At 40.1% G+C, this 21,505-nt stretch overlaps 1 protein-coding gene across 10 annotated transcripts in view; it reads right to left on the bottom strand.

The window, feature by feature from the left end:
- ABCG2 (ATP binding cassette subfamily G member 2 (JR blood group)) overlaps nucleotides 1-21,505 on the bottom strand; it is a 154,413-nt gene that overhangs the window by 9,696 nt on the left and 123,212 nt on the right. For all 10 annotated transcript variants that reach the window (XM_061192631.1, XM_061192634.1, XM_061192635.1 and 7 more), the window contains 4 exons: nucleotides 12,512-12,663; nucleotides 10,409-10,513; nucleotides 9,028-9,278; nucleotides 3,750-3,832 (listed from right to left, as the gene is read on the bottom strand). In XM_061192631.1, coding sequence (XP_061048614.1) covers nucleotides 3,750-3,832; nucleotides 9,028-9,278; nucleotides 10,409-10,513; nucleotides 12,512-12,663 — 591 coding nt within the window. The remainder of the gene's footprint in view (nucleotides 1-3,749; nucleotides 3,833-9,027; nucleotides 9,279-10,408; nucleotides 10,514-12,511; nucleotides 12,664-21,505) is intronic.

Below are 21,505 nucleotides of genomic sequence, written 5' to 3'. Positions count from 1 at the left end.
AAATATGAATTTTATGAAAGCATGCCAACAGTCCTGAAACACTGTTGGGCTTTCCTTCCTAACCAAATGATTTAATTGACATTGAGGATGTGAGTTGAAACCAAAAGAGATGAGGCAGCACATCATTTAAATGACACACAAATAAGAGAATTTTTAAAAATGTAAACCCAAGTGTATAACCCTCTAAAAAAAAGAGTCCATAGACACTCAGTAATTGGTTTTAACACTCCCTCCTCCCAAAATAAAGAACTTAAGGAACAGGCTGTTTTAAAAGTAAATGTTTAGGGACTTCCCTGGTGGTGCAGTGGTTAAGAATCTGCCTGCCAATGCAGAGGACACGGGCTCGAGCCGTGGTCTGGGAAGATCCCACATGGCGCAGAGCAACTAAGCCCACGCACCACAACTACTGAGCCTGCGCCCTAAGCCCACGTGCCACAACTACTGAAGCCCGCGCGCCTAGAGCCCGTGCTCCCCAACAAGAGAAGCCACTGCAATGAGAAGCCCGCGCACCGCAAGGAAGAGTAGCCCCCGCTCGCCGCAACTAGAGAAAGCCCACGCGCAGCAATGAAGACCCAACGCAGCCACAAATTTATTTATTTATTTATTAAAAGAAAAAAAAAAAGAATCCGCCTTCCAATGCAGGGGACGCGGGTTCGATCCCTGGTCGAGGAACTAAGATCCCACATGTCTCGGGGCAACTAAGCCTGTGCGCTGCAACTACTGAGCCCGTGCGCTCTGGAGCCCGCACACCACAACTAGAGGGAAGCCCATGCACTGCAATGAAAAGTCCGTGCGCCGCAACAAAAGATCCCGCATGCCGCAACTAAGACCCGACGCAGCCAAATAAATAAATAAATAAGTAAGTGTTTATACAATAAATAAATGGAAAAAAGCCAGGCCTATAATGCAAGCAACTATGCTACTTTCTGCACACAAATAAGCCTAATATCAACATAAAAGCTAATTTCAGAAACACAGGACATGGCAATAATTCAGCTCAATTTGTTAAGTGTTACATCTAACAGTACAATAATGTTCATAAAGATTTTGAACTAGTACGTAGTGAAATTCCTCCTAAATCATAAGATAATTTATTTTATACTAAACAGATTTTATTGTTAAAGAATTTAATGTATTCTAGTTCTTTTCAAGGTGGTAATTCATGTCTGTAATGTCTGCTTATTGATGCAAATATTCTTAAAATATCTCTTCCCTTAATATACATTTATTTGTTTAGCTATCTCCACAACTCTGTAAGGTAGCTGTTAGGTCAAAGAAGCTCATATTCCATACATCATTATACAGGTTAGAGAAAGAACAAAGAGAGCATCTCCCTGGAATAATTCATTTCCAAAAAAAGAGAACCAAACCACACTGGCCTCCAGGGCAATTTCAAATGATAAAAAGTGGCAGTAAGCTTAAGTCAAAAATACAAATTAAAATAGCTCCAATGCTCTATTTTTCCAGAAAACACTTGAAGAAACAGTTAACGTTCTTCTAAATTTCTCTGGATTCTTCTACCAAGAGCTTTACTGACTAGATTTCTAGTTCCTCTCTTAAATTCCAGTTGAGGACAGGCTTCCCAGTATCTTTTTTCCAAATGCTTCCCGCTGCACAACACAAAAGACCCACAGGCTCTAGATTCCTGTGTTATATACTCTGTGCTTCTCGAAAATATGGCAGCTACAAAGGGTACAAACCATCAATTACTAGCAAGTTTCGAATAAACCAGAGAAGAACACAGCCCTCGGGGAAGATAAAAAGAAAAACAATAACATAACTCTGGAAAAAAGCTCCAATAATTATCTCACTATCTGATGCCCCATAGGAGATATCTTACTTTACCTGAGTGAATAATTGACCTTTATGGTTGTTCTTTCTTTCATAAACAAGCATCCATTTCCAGATATCAAAACAGATTCAACTTAAGCTGCTACAACTTTGCTCAACAGTGAAATGAGGATAAAACCATCCACTTCTTTGGCTGGGAGGGTAACCTGAGACCCTGGATGTCAAGCCCGGAGGACAGTGCCTGGCCCAGGGCGGCTCTCAATAAATAAAGCCAAGAAGAACTCTGCAGTCTTCCATTCTGCTCAGCACCTCTATTCAGAGCATGTTGTGGTCCATTACAAAGTCTCATCAGGAAACATAGCTTTAAGGGCACGTTATGACCGAAACCAGGGAAGGTAAACTAACGTAAGTACTAACCCTACCACAGAAAAAACTGAGTCCCCACCACCACCCCATGTCAAACAAACCAAAACCTTAAAAGGAAATTAACTCATAGGCAACAAAAGAAAAAAACAGATAAACTGAACTATGGCAAATTTTAAAACTTTTGTGCATCAAAGGGCACACCAGCAGGGACTTCCCTGGTGGTCCAGTGGGTCAGACTCTGCACTCCCAATGCAGAGGGCCCAGGTTCAATCCCTGGTGGGAGAACTAGATCCCGCATGCATGCCGCAACTGAGGAGGCTGCACGCCACAACTAAGAAGTCCGCATGCCGCAACTAAAAGATCCCGCGTGCCGTAACTAAGATCCGGCGCAGCCAAAATAAATAATAAAATAAATAAATATTTTTTTTAAAAAAAGGACACACCAACAGAGTGAAAAGACAACACACAGAATGGCAGAAAATATTTGCAAATTTATATCTGATAAGGGGTTCATATCCAGAATATATAAGGAATTTAACAGCTCAACAATCTTCAAAAAAACCCAATTAAAAGATGGTTAAAGAACTTCAATAGACATGCTTCCAAAGAAGAAACACAAATGGCCAATGTGCACATGAAAAGATGCTCAACAATACAATAATCATTAGGGAAATGCAAATCAAAACCACCATGAGATACCACTGTCCACTAATGAGGGGAGCTATTTAAAAAAAAAAAGAAAACAAAAGAAAAAATAAGTGTTGGTAAGGTTGGGGAGAAACTGAAACCCTGTGCACTACTGGTAGAAATGCAACATAGTGTAGCTACTGTAGAAGACAGGATAGCAGTTCTTCAAAAAATTAATGGAATTACCAAATGATCCAGTAATTCCACTTCTGGGTATATACCCAAAACAATTTAAAGCAGAGACTCAAACAGATATTTATTTGTACATCCATGTGCATAGCAGCATCATTCACAACAGCCAAAAAGTGGAAACAAACCAGTGTCCGTGGACAGATAAATCAATACACAAAATGTGGTATATCCATACAACGGAGTATTATTCCGTCTTTAAAAAGAAAGAAGTTCTGACACATGCTACAACATGAATGAATCTTGAAGATATTACGCTAAGGGCAATAAAGCCAGTCACCAAAAAGACAAATACTCTATGATTCCACTTATACGAGGTACTTAGAATAGTTAAAATCAGAGACAGAAAGTATAATGGTGATTTCCAGGGGCTGCAGAAAGGGAGAATGGGGAACTGTTGCTCAGTGGGTACAGAGATGCGGTTTGGGAAGATGAAAAAGTTCTGGAGTTGGAAGGTGGGGAGGGCTGAACAATAACGTGAATGTAATTAATGCCACTGAACTGGACACTTAACATTGGTTAAGAGGGTAAATTTTATGTTCTGTATATTTTAGCACTAAATAATTAATTCTTCCATTCAGCTTTCAATTCTCTGACTTACCCTACTCCTCAATTTACCCTTTGCTTATCTCAAATTCAAATCCGTAATCGATTTTCATAAGCTTGAAAGAAAAGTTAACAGCACATTCTCAAAATCAAGATCCAAATTTACTCACCTGTTCTGGATTCCTGCAGGATCATTTTTTAGATCGTAGAAAATGGCACCTATAACCAGTCCCAGAATGATTGTTACAATTATCTTTTCAAAAAGAAAAAAAGAATTTCAATTAAAGGTAAAAACTTAACACATTATTATTAAAATATCTGGCTACATAATGAAACTCTCCATTGATATAGGTATTTTAAATGGCTTGGCCATAGTCCTTGGGAAAGTATAAAACAGTGTATGTTATTAAGACTACTTTTTAAATTGAAATAAAAATAATTTATCTGTGCGCTAGGGAGACTGACAGGCGACAAAGTAGAAAAGCTAAGATTTCTCCCAGTGCTTTACCAGGCCCTGCCAGTTCATGGTCCAGTTCAGGCTACTGGGCCTGGGAATGCTGTACAGTGTAGCAGAACAATGCAAGCACCTAGCAAAATAGTCTGGGGGGTGAAATAAAGTCCGAGTGGCTAAGAGTTCTGGCCTGAACTCTCAACCTTTGTGCTAGTGGACATGCATAGTGTGATATTTCAAGAGGCTCCAATAAAAACAGGATATCTTTACTCTTAACATGAAAAATAAATAAAAATGAACCAAAATTTTAAAGCACACATGAAAAAAATTCTAACAATGTAATTTTGCACAATAAGGAAGTAGGGGTCGGGAGAGTCCACGCCTGCACTGGAAAAGTGCACTGTCACTGTCACCAAAGCATTCAGCCAGCTTTCTCTGAGGGCACCCGAGTGCATCCATTACCCACCCTCCTGTCACTGCTTCCCCAGCAACCTCAGCCAGGAGGGCCTACAGCCAACAGCAGGACTAAGCTGCCAATGCTTTGCCACTCTTACCTACCTTCACCCACTCACTCTGTTTGATGACTCCTAAGAAGACTGGCTAAACATCACTTTGGTTTTTAAGACGGACAAACTGTCTCTTAAGGACACTTCTATAAGCGAAGGGGTAAGGGTTACATTATAATTTATTTAAGGAAATTCTACTTATTGTACTTTTTAGTTTCATTAAATGAATTTAAAAATATAGTAAATGATAACCTAAAGAAAACAAAATATCCCACGATGTACCTTGGAACCTTCAAAGTTTAAAAACAAAACAAAAGAAAAAACCACCTCAGTACTACAACAGCGCAGTAGTATCAAGACTTGAAGTAACTTGTCAAGACACTTTTGGCATGAAGCAAACAAAATTGCAAAACAGGATCATCACCTGTGAAGACTAGCTCGTGAAGACCAGTCTGGAAAGAATATGATTTGAGATGTCCTTAAAAATTGCCTTGCTAAAAAAGACAGTCAGAAATTTGAAAAAAAAAAATCTATTACCCTGGCATATTTTAATTACCTTCAAAATATACTATACTTCGGGCTTCCCTGGTGGCGCAGTGGTTAAGAATCTGCCTGCCAAATGCAAGGGACACAGGTTCAAGCCCTGGTCCGGAAAGATCCCACATGCTGCAGAGCAACTAAGCCTGTGTGCCACAACTACTGAGCCTGCGCTCTAGAGCCCGCGAGCCACAACTACTGAGCCCGTGCGCCACAACTACTGAAGCCCACGTGCCTAGAGCCCATGCTCCGCAACAAGAGAAGCAACCGCAATGAGAAGCCCGCGCACCACAACGAAGAGTAGCCCCCGCTCACCGCAACTAGAGAAAGCCCGCACGTAGCAGCGAAGACCCCATGCAGCCAAAAATAAATAAATAAAAATAAATAAATTTATAAAAATATATATATGTACTATACTTCACGTCAACAGATCAAGCTTCCAAAATAAATAATAATAACCCCATCAGCATGTGTGCATGCACATGTACACAAGTCTATACTTTCCCTTCTATAACTATAAGAATAGTCAGACTTTTAAAATTGGACACTCCACATGCTTTGTTTCTTCTACATTCAAACTTAGTAACTTATGTTAACAGACTGTCAGTTTTATCGTTTGGATGTTTCCTAAAGGTTTCAAAATTCTAAAAGTATTTTCAAGGAAACTTTTCAAACATATTGACAAAATGATTAATCTCATAATTTTGTCATGGTTTTACAAGGTGCGTCTATGTTTTTCCTTCTTACATTATGGAAAAGAAAATAAACAGGAAAACTAAACATTGCTTAATGGAGCAAAGAAATTCTATCCTATGAGTTCTGTGCAGCTGGCTTCTCTTGAAAAGAAATGTCCTAAATGTATTATTCTATCTTTGTTCAAATGTGTTTGTCAACATTTCTCAAGGTGGATTCTAAGGGATGTTTATGGCTGTCACTGAAAAAATTAATCCATAGCCAAATGTTAAATGTGCTAATAGAAACAATGAATCTCCAAGAGATATGATAGTATTTTCCAAGTTGATTTGATCAGGAAACCTTTGGCACATTAAATGAACATTAAATCTTCCCATACAGATAATCCATTCATTCCAATATCTTCCAAAGACAACCTTTGGTTAAATGCATTACCAGAAGCAAAGTCTAACTCATGTAAATGACTAGTTCAAACCTAAGTATGGCTGTAAGACTACTCATACCAGATTTATCTTTTATTTATCTTTTTATCTTTTATGGCTGTAAGCCATAAAACATTTTAATAGCTCCACATTCAAACACTTAGAGAAATAAAAGACACACTCACAAGATTATAAAAAACCCTAAACCAGAAGTCAGCACGCTATGGCCCCCAGGCCTATTTCTGTTCAGTCCACGAGCAAGCATAGTTTTTTACCATTTTATTAATGGTTGAAAGAAAAAAAAGAAGAATATTTCTTGCCACATGAAATTTACATACAATTCATATTTCAGTGTCCGTGAATAAAGTTTGATTGGAACACAGCCATGTTCATTTTTTTAAATGTATTTATGGCTGCTTTCTTGCTAAAATGGCAGACTTGACTACTTGAGACAAAGACCACATGAGCTGCAGAGCCTGAAGTATTTACCCTGTGACCCTTTACAAAAATGGTTTGCCTACTCCTGTCTTAAGCTAACATTCCAGCATTGACACATCTGAAGAAGAGTTTCCCCCCATGCAGATGCTCAGGGAGATGCAAGGTTCTATCCGTGTTCTGCAAGATTGCCACTGCTCTGAACGTTGTTGGCATTCCTTTTGTGGAACTGAGGTCACTGAGGAGGTGAGTAGGCTGAACGTGCAACTTGGAGGCACTAGGCATGGGGTTTGCATCTGAAGAAAGCCTAGCGCCAGAAGGTGCAGAAACCTGGTGTGCTATTACAAAGAGCTCCACATGCTAATCGCCCCTGCCCAGAACTGCCACATGGAGTCAGCCCTTGGTAGCGGCAGGGGGCTGGCTCCAGGATCCTCGTGGATATCAAAATCCACAGATGCTCCAACCCCTTATATAAAATGGAGTCGTACAGTCAGTCCTCCGCACCCGTGGGTTCCTCCAACCTCAGCGTGCGTGCAACCCGGGATACTGTGGGCCGACTGTATGTGACTTGGACAAGGCATTTAGAAACCACTTTTAGAGGCAAGAGAAATTTACTTTCCAAATAAAAAAATCTAATGCATAAATCAAACTAAGAATCACCTGCCTTATATCATCTCACGGTTGAACAATGGGTAACCAGGTTGATCTTACTTACGGAATTTGTTCCCAAATGACATCAAATCTACTCTAAAAGGATAAAAACGTACCCTTGATTGAAAGTACACAAAAGTGTTCATGTTCTGACAGAAATGCCAAATAACAAGTACAAAACTGTTTGGAGCAATTAGCAGTACGTCTCAAAGAGGGATATAGGCTCTCGGCATTAATACCTAGAAGGCGACAGTACTGCGGTATGAAAATGATGGTGCGTGCGGTAAGAAGTCCGTGATGTTTCACTGGAGACAACAACAAGCCATCTTTTAGCACTTGGCAGAAATTCACTGATAATAAAATCGGCCAACCCCAAAATAACTGGCTAAGCTGACTTCCTTAGAAAGGATGGACCAATGAACTGGGAATATGAGGGTTTTGGATGACAGAGGGCTTAAGAATAACAGAAGGGCTTCCCTGGTGGCGCAGTGGTTGAGAGTCTGCCTGCCAATGCAGGGGACACGGGTTCGAGCCCTGGTCTGGGAAGATCCCACATGCCGTGGAGCAACTGGGCCCGTGAGCCACAACTACTGAGCCTGCGCGTCCGGAGCCTGTGCTCCGCAACGGGAGAGGCCGCAACAGTGAGAGGCCCACGCACCGCGATGAAGAGCGGCCCCCACTCACCGCAACTGGAGAAAGCCCTCGCACAGGACGAAGACCCAACACAGCCAAAAATAAATAAATAAATAAATAAATTTATTAAAAAAAATAAAATAAAAGAATAACAGAAAAATCATGAAGGAGTAATTATCAACAACTATCAATGGAGTCAGCCAAAAGAGAAAAAGAACATTATTTCATCTTAATTAAGAGAAAGTCAGTCTGACAGTGGAGCCTTCCTGAACAGAATTCAAGTCTGCTTGCTACCTCTGTGTTAACCTCATGCTGTTTTAGGTGTCTAGCGCTCTCCTAAGATCAGAAGCCCTCAATGAGGAAGGTCGATCGTAAGTAAGGAACAGCATTTGCACACAGGCTCTTTGCGCAGTGGCCAGCCCTACAGCCCTCAGGGACGTGACACTTAGCTGAAAGCTTCCCTGGCCACTTTCCACCTGACGTAAGATGCAAACCAACCCCTTCCCTTGCTCTTCCTCTTCCCCCACTTCCTTTCCTTCTCTCTTTCTCTTCCTTTCTCCACTTCTCTGCTTAAACTCTCTTCCTAGCCCTTTTACCACCTGACACGCTATATATCTTATTTCTATATGAATTTATCATCTGTCTCTCCTCATAAGGAAACAAGCTCCACGAGAGCAGGGATTTTATTTTTGCCCACTTTGTTCACTGCTGTGTACAAGCTCCAAAATGCAGCACGTGATCACTAAGAACTTGTTGAATGCATCAGGAAATGAACATGTGCAGCCACCAGAAAACCCCAAATGTGGTCAAACATTTCCTTCACTTCACAATTTAAGAAAAAATATTTTTTTTCTACAAAGGTTACCCATTACAGCTTGTCTAAATCGACCAAAACTCTGAATTAGATAGTCCAAAAAAAACAACCCATTAAAAAAGAAATCTTCTATAAGTAAAAACTTAATTGGGTTTTACGTGTTTCTATACCCCAAATGGAATGGGGATAAATAAATACATAAAAGTGTGGGTAGAAGGTAAGCATAATCCTAAAATAGACTGTATCAGAACCTAATGCCCCCAAATGAGTATTTTACAGCATAATCAGAAGACTCTGCCAGGTTACCTGAGCTATAGAAGCCTGGGGATTACCCAGTAAGTTTTTGAATGAACGCCTGGAAATCCATCTAAGCTGATGACAGAAGGAGGTGGCATAGGTGATCTCCTTGTAGACTGAAATCTTCTTCTTTTTCTGACCCTCTGAGAGTTGCTCTAACTCAACTTTTGTTTCCTTGAAGAAGGAGGAGTTGGCATAAAACTCAGTTAATTTTCCTATGAGTGGAGTATCTGTCTTGGAAGGCTCTTCAGTCTCCTTGGCTTTGGAATAAGAGTGGATAAAGAAGGGAAACATTATTAACAAAATAACAGCTGATTTAGTCCATTTTTCTGTAACCGCTTTCTTAGATTCTTCCCTAGTACCTTAATTCTAAAGCTTGAGTATAAAAAATTATGAGATCTGTCACTGCTTTACAAAGTAGAAAAACAGAGTAAATTGGCCTACTTCCGTAAACTTACGGATACAGCAAACTCACTGATCTTTTCCTAGTTATAACATTTGGACCCTAAATCTTTTAAAATAGACTTCTCACCATATGGAGTTATAATTCCTAATAAAAAACCTGGTCTTTGCTTTTTACAATGTGCAAATGCATAAACTGCCAAGTTTCTTATTTCAAAACACTATACAGTTGGCCCTCTGTATCCAAAGACGTTGAACCCAGGGGATAGGGAGGGCCTACTGGAAGGGACTTGAGCACCCTTGGATTCTGTTATCTGCAGGGGGGAGGGAGGGAGTTCTGAAACCAATCCCCCATGGATACCAAAGGGCCACTATGTAAACAATGGGCACTTTTAAAAAAATGGGAACTCCCGTTAGAACTGACACCATCCTATAAATGCTCATTTACAGATTAAATCAAAAACAGCACTCTCACAGACAACAGAATCTGTGTTGACTGATGCTATGAGATTGAATGTTTGTGTGCCCCCAAGCTTCATATGCTGAAACCCAATCCCCAATGTGATGGTATCTGAAGGCAAGGCCTTTGAGGGATGATTAGGTCATGAGGGTGGACCCCTCAGGAGTGGGATTAGTATCCTTATGAAAGAGGCCCCAGAGGGCTCCCTCCCCACTCCCACCACATGAGGAGGCAATAATATGGTCGCTCATCTATGAACCAGGAAGCAGGTCCTCAACAGACACCGAATCTGCTGGCACCTTGATCTTGGACTTCCAGCCTCCGGAACTGTGAGATATAAATGTTTATTGTTTAAACCACCCAGTCTATGGTATTTTTGTTACAGCAGCCAAACAAACTGGGACAACCAGTATCAGAGGACAGCACTGATGTAAATTCACACAGCCATGTTTTAGTGAGCTACCACGTTGCTAAGCTTCAGCCAACTCAATTAGGCAATAATCTGTGACTCTCAACAGATTTGCTTACCTTCACCGTCTGTGTCTTCTCTGTTTAACACCACAGCACAGGAGTCTCCATTAATGACGTCCAGGAAGAAGTCTGCAGGGTTATTATAGGGCTCACAGTGGTAACCTGCAAAAGAAGGTAACTCAGGTACACAAACTTGATAGTCTTGGGAAATAAAGACTCAGGGGGTGAGGGAGGCGTTGCTGGGAGAGACAGAATCTGACAATTTCTCCCTCACTTTTCTTCTCTCTTCTCCCCTCACTAATTTACCGCTTCCTTTTAATCGCACAGTATTTCAACAGTTTTCTGACTCTTCACGAGACAGCACACTCCAAACAAACCTTGGACTCTTAGAAAGTCTTCTGTTAGTGCTTGGTCCTTACCCATCATAATTCATGAGACCTGAAACAGCTATCAATATGCTCTGGTGCTTATCATAACTTCTTCAGAAATCTAGATATAGGTCCAAGAAAAAAAAAATAAGTTGGAAAAAAAAAAAAAAAGCTATAGAAGAACTAATGTTCCTTAAAGCCAGCTAAGGCATAGCAGGACTGTGTTTGGGAGAGGCCTGGGGTATGTTCTGCTCTCCAAGTGCACCTGGGGACTGCTAGAATGCCAGTACCCACTTTAGCAATGATTGCTTTTGCCCCTATTAAATTCAGGTCCAAATGGTCCTCCGTTATGCTCCTGTAATTCCAATATAGAGAACAAACCACCAGAACAACATTCTCAAGAGAATGTGGCTGGCACAGCATAGCTGAATGCTTACCTGGACTTCTTGTGGCACTGTAATAGGGAAGAACAAATCTGACTCCATATTGGATCTGTTTCTTTTACTTTAACCTTTGTATTCTATTGCTTCTGCTACAAGTTAAGAATGTTGCCTAGAGCCTGAAATATTCAGGATAGCCCATTCTCAAGGGTCTGATCTTTAAAGGTGGAACACTTTTCCATTCATAGAGAGATAAAAGTTGCAGAACAGAGAATAATGTTTGTCTTGTTGGAGGTTTACAGGAACACCATGACCAGACCTACGTGGACAGCTGCAAGAACAAAGGATTCCGACACTAAGAAGTTTTCAACAACCAGCCACACCCCCTTCCCTTTTAGTATAAAAGAAGCCTGAATTCTAACATGGGTAAGATGGTTCTTTGGGACACGAGGCCACCATCTTCTCGGTCTGCTGGCTTTCCGAATAAAGTCTCCATTCCTTGTCCCAGCAACTCATCTCCTGAGACACTGGCCTGTCGTGCAGCAAGCAGCATGAGCTCAGACTCAGAAGCAACATGATTATCTGAACTCAGCTTGGCCTGTAGTCTGATCCTTAGGTTCATCCCCCCTAAACTCCCTAGACCCATGCAAGGCTTCTTAATTTTAAATGACAGAGACTAAACAAAAACATTTTAAAATGTGGTTAGCAAATATTTAAAACTATATTTGAGTTCATGAAGCATCATCTATAATCATATCCAAGGATCTCTAAAATGAAGCAGATTGCGTAAGTCATAAAAAAAATTACGTATTTCTATTTAAATAGAACCAGGCAATCCAGAGCCATCAGAATGTTGGCCCATTGAAGTCAGACTTACGACTAGCCGTTATATTGACAGGTAATTCACACCCATGCTAAATCCGCAATCTAACATTACTAGAAAATTAAGTAGCATCTCCATGAACCCCCAACCAAGGTAGATCAACATCCCATGTAAGGGAAAAACATGATAAAGCCTAATCTGTATCATGGTCAAGAAGACAAATAATTTAGGGACATTAGGCCTTTCCAAAAATATTCAACTGACAGATAACTGGCTATGAGGCCAATATATTTATTGAACTGTTAGGGAAAGGTCAGCAGAACTGAGAAGGAGAACAGATACAGACCCAGTAGAAATACACACACACTCACACTCACACACACACTGAAACCGGACAGAAAAAGATACCTAAATAACAAGCTGGCACTGCAAAGTGAAGAATTAGCACTAAACTAAGGGAAGATGTTTCGGAGTAGTGGAAACCATGGTGTATCTACTCAAAGATCAAACAGCACGCCAGGTGACCCCTTTGTTCTCCTTTAGGATACTATTAATGAAGCATCTTACTTCATAAAGAAGTCAACCATACCAGTGGATGCAAAGTAACCCAAGGCCTCTTGAGCAGGCCCGTGGAACATCAATCTTCCTGAGGCCAACAAGGTAAGGCTATCAAACAACTTGAAGATGGAATAACGAGGCTGATGAATGGAGAAGATGATTGTCCGTCCTTGTTTAGACATCCTGAATTAAAAGTGAGGAGATAACGAGTCATTAAACATCTGAAACTTGCATTTCTTGGCAATGTATTTTATTATTCCTGCCTTTAGATCATTTGTTCCTCTTTCAACTTGATTTTCTCTTACTAAATTCTCATCTCATATTACCTGTCTGATAGGTAGAGAACCTAAATTCAGTGCTTTCATGAAACACTAAAGTTTCTAAAATGTGTTCCATGGGTAGTCTAGAATCAATCAGAATATTAATTAAAAATACAGATCCCTGGACAGTCTACTCAGACCTATTGGGTCTATGGAACCATATTTTTAACTAGCACCCAGGTCATTTGTAAGTACCCTCAAGTTTTAAAACTTATTATGAACTAAATATTAAAACAATGGTCATATGCCCCATCCTCATTGATCATTTAAGTCTTCTGGCTCTTTAGGAACTGGTTTTCATTCTTCTGCCCTAATAATACAATTAACATTACTGAGAACTGACTAGATCTTCGCTAAATACTTTATAGATGACCTCATCTAAATTTACACAATATTGTTATGAGGCAGTACCAATAACTATTATTACTGTTATATAACTGATAAGGCTTAGAGAATTAAGCAATGGCTCAAAGTGTCACTGTTAGAAGGAGCAGGGCTGGGATTTGATGCCTGGTCTAATACCGTGGCCAAAAGACAGTAACTCCTATCTTTATACAGGAGTTACTACTTATGGGTAGAAGAAACAAAGGCCAAAATCACTGTTCAAAATCTGATATTATTGAAAACACTTTATGAGAAGAATCACATCAATTCAAGCATTTTCTAAGCACTTACTATATGCTAGCCAAGAAAGTTTGTTCTGCCTCAAAGACGACAGGCCAACAGACCAATCATTTCAATACAAGCTGGAACAGAAGTAGCTGAGGGTGCCCCGTAAGCCAAATAGGAGACTAACCCAGTCTGAAGATGACGTAAGTAGTGTATCAAAGGGGCCGACAGGAGTAAGCCAAGAAGAGAAAGGGCAGTCAGGATGGAGGAAGATGGCAAACAAAGCATGCGATAACAAGGCCTACTCCAGAAACTACAAGTAGTTCAGTGCCATGGCAGAGCTGAGGTGTATGTGTGGAGGCGGGGACTGAAAAGAAGACTGCATCAAAAAGCAGGCCCATGAGAAACCCCGTCACTCAGAGGTGGAACGTTAGTCAGTAGACAGTAAGGAGCCAGTAAAGGACCGGCAGCAGAGAGGCGGACGGGTGTGAGAACTCTGTACTCCGAGCGTGGTCTGAGGACCACTGAGGCATCAGTATCAGTATCTCCTATTAGAAGTGGAGAGGCCTCCCCTGGTGGCGCGGTGGTTAAGAATCTGCCTGCCAATGCAGGGGACACGGGTTCGAGCCCTGGTCCGGGAAGATCCCACATGCTGCGGAGCAACTAAGCCCGTGCGCCACAACTACTGAGCCTGTGCTCTAGAGCCCGCGAGCCACAACTATTGAGCTTGCGAGCCACAACTACTGAAGCCCGTGTGCCTAGAGCCCGTGCTCTGCAACAAGAGAAGCCACCGCAATGAGAAGCCTGCTCACTGCAACAAAGAGTAGCCCCCACTCGCCGCAACTAGAGAAAGCCCGCGCACAGCAACGAAGACCCAACAAAGCCAAAAATAAATAAATAAGATAAATAAATTAAAAAAAAAAAAAAAAAGAAGTGGAGAATCTTGGCCTCCACCTCAGAGCTCTAGACTCAGAATCTGCATTTTCAACAAGACCCTAAGTGATGAGTGCACACAGTGGAGCTTGAGACAACTAGGTTAGCGCTCTCCAGTGTGAGGAAAGATGCTTGTGTGCTGACCAGTCCAAAACATAATGAAACATAACATAGTCCAGTATTCTATGTCAAGTCATCATTCTCTGTGAACACTGTTAACATGGTTACAGATAATAAAAATATCATGGATGGATGCTCTGACTGATCCTGAATCCCAGACCTGTTACTTGACATCTTCACTTATATGTGCAATTGACATCTCAAACTTAAACACTTTCCCATCTTCCCATTTCTTCTTATTTTAGCATAGAGACTTGCTTATGAGGGCATGGGCATCAGAGGAAGCAAGGCGAAGAGAAGGAGGGGAAGCCATATGAAGGTGGTGTGTCTGGCAGCTTTTAAAAAATGGGGGGGGAGGGGTTACTGTCCCAGAGGTGGTGAGCACAGGGAAGAATGGCCAGAGTGATGGGGAGACTGATTAAACTGAACAACTACGTTAGTTGACCGAGGGGCTTCCCTGGTGTTGCAGTCGTTGAGAATCTGCCTGCCAATGCAGGGGACACGGGTTCCAGCCCTGGTCCGGGAAGATCCCACATGCCGCGGAGCAACTAAGCCCATGCGCCACAACTACTGAGCCTGCGCTCTAGAGCCCGTGTACCACAACTACTGAAGCCCGCGCGCCTAGAGCCCGTGCTCCGCAACAAGAGCGGCCACCGCAACGAGAAGCCTGCGCACCGCAATGAAGAGTAGCCCCCACTCGCCGCAACTAGAGAAAGCCCGCGCGCAGCAACGAAGATCCAACGCAGCCAAAATAAATAAATAAATTTGTTTTAAAAAAAATTAGTTGACTGAGCAAGAAAGTAAACATATTGAGATAATGGAAGCCAAGTTTCTCATTGTCTGAAAAGTCATTTAAAAACGTGGAAAGGGCGAAGACTAAAAAGAACACTCAAGTGTTAGATCAGAATTGGAAATATTATAAACTCACGGGTTTTTTTTAACATGTACATACTAATAGAGCAACAGGTACAAATATGTTTATATGTATCACTTCTATTCAAACTATATACATATACACACACAACGTATTTATAGTAAATACATATTTCCAAATAAAATATAGATATGTATTTCTATGTTATATATACACAGATACACATACACGTGTATCTCCTAGGTCTGTCTGCTAAGTGGGTCTAGAAGCACTGACACTCCTGTAGCAGTGAGCACACTAAGTAATCAGATCTTGGTTTCTAAATCATAACTACACCAGAAGGAACCAGGGCTCCTTGGAGAAACATCTGACACAGGAAAAGTACAAGGTGAGCCTGGAACATCTTGCTGACCATGAAGTAAAGAAATGCTTGAAGAATGATAGGGACATGTCAAAAGGACACAAAAGCCAGACTGAAGAGGCTTCCACTGGCCAAAATCAGGGTGAATTTGGTCATAAAAATAAATAAGAATAACAGATTATAACCCAATGAATAAAAGAAGAAAATGAGTAAACATAAATGAACAGAGAAAGAGGAAAACTCCTTTACAGTAGAATGCCAACTAATATATGTAGAACGAATGATGTAAAAAGGAAATCACCACTTGGCAACCCTCACACTAGTAGCTGACAGGCAGGAGTTGTGAGTACGGGTGGGTGGAGATTTGATGAGGAACAGGATATTGGCCTAATATCTGATTATGTGCACTGAAAAAATACTAATCAATTACAAACGGAAAAATAGTTATTTCACAGCAGATAGACCCAGCAGATACCAACAAGACCAGCTGATAAAGGTTAACATCACCCATGATGGGAGAAGTCAAAATCATGCATCCCCGATGTTATGCACTGAGAACACAGCATCATTTCTTTTATTTATTTATTTGTTTATTTATTTATTTATTTACATCTTTATTAGAGTATAATTGCTTTACAATGTTGTGTTAGTTTCTGCTGTATAACAAAGTGAATCAGCTATACATATACATATATCCCCATACCCCCTCCCTCTTGAGCCTCCCTGCCACCCTCCCTATCCCACCCCTCTAGGTGGTCACAAAGCACCGAGCTGATCTCCCTGTGCTATGCAGCTGCTTCCCACCAGCTATCTATTTTACATTTGGTAGTGTATATATGTCAGTGCTACTCTCTCACTTTGCCCCAGCTTACCCTTCCCTCTCCCCGTGTCCTCAAGCCCATTCTCTATGTCTGTGTCTTTATTCCTGTCCTGCCCCTAGGTTCTTCAGAACCTTTCTTTTTTCTTTTTTTTTTATATTCCATATATATGTGATAGCATATGGTATTTGTTTTTCGCTTTCTGACTTACTTCACTCGGTATGACAGATTCTAGGTCCATCCACCTCACTACAAATAACTCAATTTTGTTTCTCTTTATGGCTGAGTAATATTCCATTGTATATATGTGCCACATCTTCTTTATCCATTCATCTGTCGATGGACACTTAGGTTGCTTCCATGTCCTATTGTAAATGGTGCTGCAGTGAACATTGTGGTACATGACTCTTTTTGAATTATGGTTTTCTCAGGGTATATGCCCAGTAGTGGGATTGCTGGGTCATATGGTAATTCTATTTTTAGTTTTTTAAGGAACCTCCATACTGTTCTCCATAGTGGCTGTATCAATTTACATTCCCACCAACAGTGGTTTGTTGGCAATCTGTATATCTTCTTTGGAGAAATGTCTATTTAGATCTTCTGCCCATTTTTGGACTGAGTTGTTTTGTTTTTTTGATATTGAGCTGCATAAGCTGCTTGTAAATTTTGGAGATTAATCCTTTGTCAGTTTCTTCATTGGCAAATATTTTCTCCCATTCTGAGGGTGGTCTTTTGGTCTTGCTTATGTTTCCTTTGTTGTGCAAAAGTTTTTAAGTTTCATTAGGTCCCATTTGTTTATTTTTGTTTTTATTTCCATTTCTCTAGGATGTGGGTCAAAAAGGATCTTGCCGTGATTTACATCATAGAGTGTTCTGCCTATGTTTTCCTCTAAGAGTTTGATGGTGTCTGGCCTTACATTTAGGTCTTTAATCCATTTTGAGTTGATTTTTGTCTAAGGTGTTAGGGAGTGTTCTAATTTCATTCTTTTACATGTAGCTGTCCAGATTTCCCAGCACCACTTATTGAAGAGGCTGTCTTTTCTCCACTGTAGATTCTTGCCTCCTTTATCAAAGATAAGGTGGCCATATGTGCGTGGGTTTATCTCTGGGCGTTCTATCCTGTTCCATTGATCTATATTTCTGTTTTTGTGCCAATACCATACTGTCTTGATTACTGTAGCTTTGCAGTACAGTCTGAACTCAGGGAGCCTGATTCCTCCAGCTCCATTTTTCTTTCCCAAGACTGTTTTGGCTATTCGGGGTCTTTTGAGTTTCCATACAAATTGTGAAAATTTTTGTTCTGGTTCTGTGAAAAATGCCATTGGTAGTTTCATAGGGATTGCACTGAATCTGTAGATTGCTTTGGGTAGTAGAGTCATTTTCACAGTGTTGATTCTTCCAATCAAAGAACATGGTATATCTCTCCATCTGTTTGTATTATCTTTAATTTCTTTCATCAGTGTCTTTTGGTTTCCTGCATACAGGTCTTTTGTCTCCTTAGGTAGGTTTATTCCTCGGTATTTTATTCTTTTTGTTGCAATGGTAAATGGGAGTGTTTCCTTAATTTCTCTTTCAGCCTTCTCATCGTTAGTGTATAGGAATGCAAGAGATTTCTGTGTATCCTGTTATCCAAATTTTTGTATCCTGCTACTTTACCAAATTCATTGATTAGCTCTAGTAGTTTTTTGGTAGCATCTTTAGGATTCTCTATATATAGTATCATGTCATCTGCAAACAGTGACAGTTTTACTTCTTCTTTTCTGACTTGTATTCCTTTTATTTCTTTTTCTTCTCTGATTGCTGTGGCTAAAACTTCCATAACTATGTTGAATAACAGTGGTGAGAATGGGCATCCTTCACTTGTTCCTGATTTTAGAGGAAATGATTTCAGTTTTTCACCATTGAGAACGATGTTGGCTGTGGGTTTGTCACATATGGCCTTTATTATGTTGCGTTAAGTTCCCCCTATGCCTACTTTCTGGAGAGTTTTTATCATAAGTGGGTGTTGAATTTTATCGAAAGCTTTTTCTGCATCTATTGAGATTATCATATGGTTTTTCTCCTTCAGTTTGTTAATATGGAGTATCACATTGATTGATTTGTGTATACTGAAGAATCCTTGCATTCCTGCGATAAACCCCACTTGATCGTGGTGTATGATCCTTTTAATGTGCTGTTGGATTCTGTTTGCTAGTATTTTGTTGAGGATTTCTGCATCTATGATCATCAGTGATATTGGTCTGTAGTTTTCTTTTTTTTGTGACATCTTTGTCTGGTTTTGCTATTAGGGTGATGGTGGCCTCGTAGAATGAGTTTGGCAGTGTTCCTCCCTCTGCTATATTTTGGAAGAGTTTGAGAAGATAGGTGTTAGCTCTTCTCTAAATGTTTGATAGAATTCGCCTGTGAAGCCATCTGGCCCTGGGCTTTTGTTTCTTGGAAGATTTTTAATCACAGTTTCAATGTCAGTGCTTGTGACTGGTCTGTTTATATTTTCTGTTTCTTCCTGGTTCAGTCTTGGAAGGTTGTGCTTTTCTAAGAATTTGTCCATTTCTTCCAGGTTGTCCATTTTATTGGCATAGAGTTGCTTGTAGTAGTCCCTCATGATTCTTTGTATTTCTGCAGTGTCAGTTGTTACTTCTTTTTCATTTCTAATTCTGTTGATTTGAGTCTTCTCCCTTTTTTTCTTGATGAGTCTGGCTAATGGTTTATCAATTTTGTTTACCTTCTCAAAGAACCAGCTTTTAGTTTTACTGATCTTTGCTATTGTTTCCTTCATTTCTTTTTCACTTATTTCTGATCTGATCTTTGCTATTGTTTCCTTCATTTCTTTTTCACTTATTTCTGATCTGATCTTTATGATTTCTTTCCTTCTGCTAACTTTGGGGTTTGTTTGCTCTTTCTCTAATTGCTTTAGATGTAAGGTTAGGCCATTTATTTGAGATTTTTCTTGTTTCTTGAGGTGGGATTGTATTGCTATAAACTTCCCTCTTAGAGCTGCTTTTGCTGCATTCCATAGGTTTTGGGTCGTCGTGTTTTCATTGTCATTTGTTTCTAGGTATTTTTTGATTTCCTCTTTGATTTCTTCAGTGATCTCTTGGTTATTTAGTAGCATACTGTTTAGCCTCCATGTGTTTGTATTTTTTACAGTTTTTTCCCTCTAATTGATATCTAGTCTCATCAGAAAAAATACTTGATACAATTTCAAATTTCTTAAATTTACCAAGGCTTGATTTGTGACCCAAGATATGATCTATCCTGGAGAATGTTCCATGAGCACTTGAGAAGTGTATTCTGCTGTTTCTGGATGGAATGTCCTACAAATATCAACTAAGTCCATCCTGTTTGTCATTTAAAGCTTGTGTTTCCTTATTTATTTTCATTTTGGATGATCTGTCCATTGGTGAAAGTGGGGTGTTAAAGTCCCCTACTATGATTGTGTTACTGTCTATTTCCCCGTTTATGGCTGTTAGCATATGCCTTATGTATTGAGGTGTTCCTATGTTGGGTGCATAAATGTTTACAATTGTCATATTTTCATCTTGGATTGATCCCTTGATCATTATGTAGTGTCCTTCTTTGTCTCTTGCAATAGTCTTTATTTTAAAGTCTATTTTGTCTGATATGAGAATTGCTACCCCAGCTTTCTTTTGATTTCCATTTGCATGGAATATCTTTTTCCATCCCCTCACTTTCAATCTGTATCTGTCCCTAGGTCTGAAGTGGGTCTCTTGTAGACAGCCTATATACGGGTCTTGTTTTTGTATCCATTCAGCCAGTCTATGTCTTTTGGTTGGAGCATTTAATCCACTTACATTTAAGGTAATTATCGATATGTATGTTCCTATTACCATTTTCTTAATTGTTTTGGGGTTGTTTTTGTAGGTCTTTTCCTTCTCTTGTGTTTCCTGCCTAGAGAAGTTCCTTTAGCATTTGTTGTAAAGCTGGTTTGGTGGTGCTGAATTCTCTTAACTTTTGCTTGTCTGTAAAGGTTTTAATTTCTCTGTCGAATCTGAATGAGATCCTTGCTAGGTAAAGTAATCTTGGTTGTAGGTTTTTCCTTTCATCATTTTAAATATGTCCTGCCACTCCCTTCTGGCTTGCAGAGTTTCTGCTGAAAGATCAGCTGTTAACTTTATGGGGATTCCCTTGTATGTTATTTGTTGCTTTTCCCTTGCTGCTTTCAATATTTTTTCTTGTATTTAATTTTGGATAGTTTGATTAATATGTGTCTTGGCATGTTTCTCCTTGGATTTATCCTGTATGGGACTCTCTGCGCTTCTTGGACTTAATTGACTATTTCCTTTCCCATATTAGGGAAGTTTTCAACTACAATCTCTTCAAATATTTTCTCAGTCCCTTTCTTTTTCTCTTCTTCTTCTGGGGCCCTGATAATTCAAATGTTGGTGTGTTTAATTTTGTCCCAGAGGTCTCTGAGACTGTCCTCAATTCTTTTCATTCTTTTTTCTTTATTCTGCTCTGCCACAGTTATTTCCACTATTTTATCTTCCAGGTCACTTATCCGTTCTTCTGCCTCAGTTATTCTGCTATTGATTCCTTCTAGAGAATTTTTAATTTCATTTATTGTGTTGTTCTTCATTGTTTGTTTGCTCTTTAGTTCTTCTACGTCCTTGTTAAACGTTTCTTGTATTTCCTCCATTCTATTTCCAAGATTTTGGATCATCTTTACTATCATTACTCTGAATTCTTTTTCAGGTAGACTGCCTATTTCCTCTTCATTTGTTTGGTCTGGTGGGTTTTTACCTTGCTCCTTTATCTGCTGCATATTTCTCTGTCTTCCCATTTTGCTTAACTTACTGTGTTTGGGGTCTTCTTTTCGCAGGCTGCAGGTTAGTTCCCGTTGTTTTGGGTGTCTGCCCCCAGTGGCTAAGTTTGGGTCAGTGGGTTGTGTAGGCTTCCTGGTTGAGGGGACTGGGTTGTGTAGGCTTCCCGGTGGAGGGGACTGGTGCCTGTGCTCTGGTGGGTGGGGCTGG

This window comes from Eubalaena glacialis, chromosome 5 (assembly GCF_028564815.1).
Source record: "Eubalaena glacialis isolate mEubGla1 chromosome 5, mEubGla1.1.hap2.+ XY, whole genome shotgun sequence".
Classification (NCBI taxonomy): domain Eukaryota; kingdom Metazoa; phylum Chordata; class Mammalia; order Artiodactyla; family Balaenidae; genus Eubalaena; species Eubalaena glacialis.
This window is presented reverse-complemented; position numbering and strand designations above follow the sequence as displayed.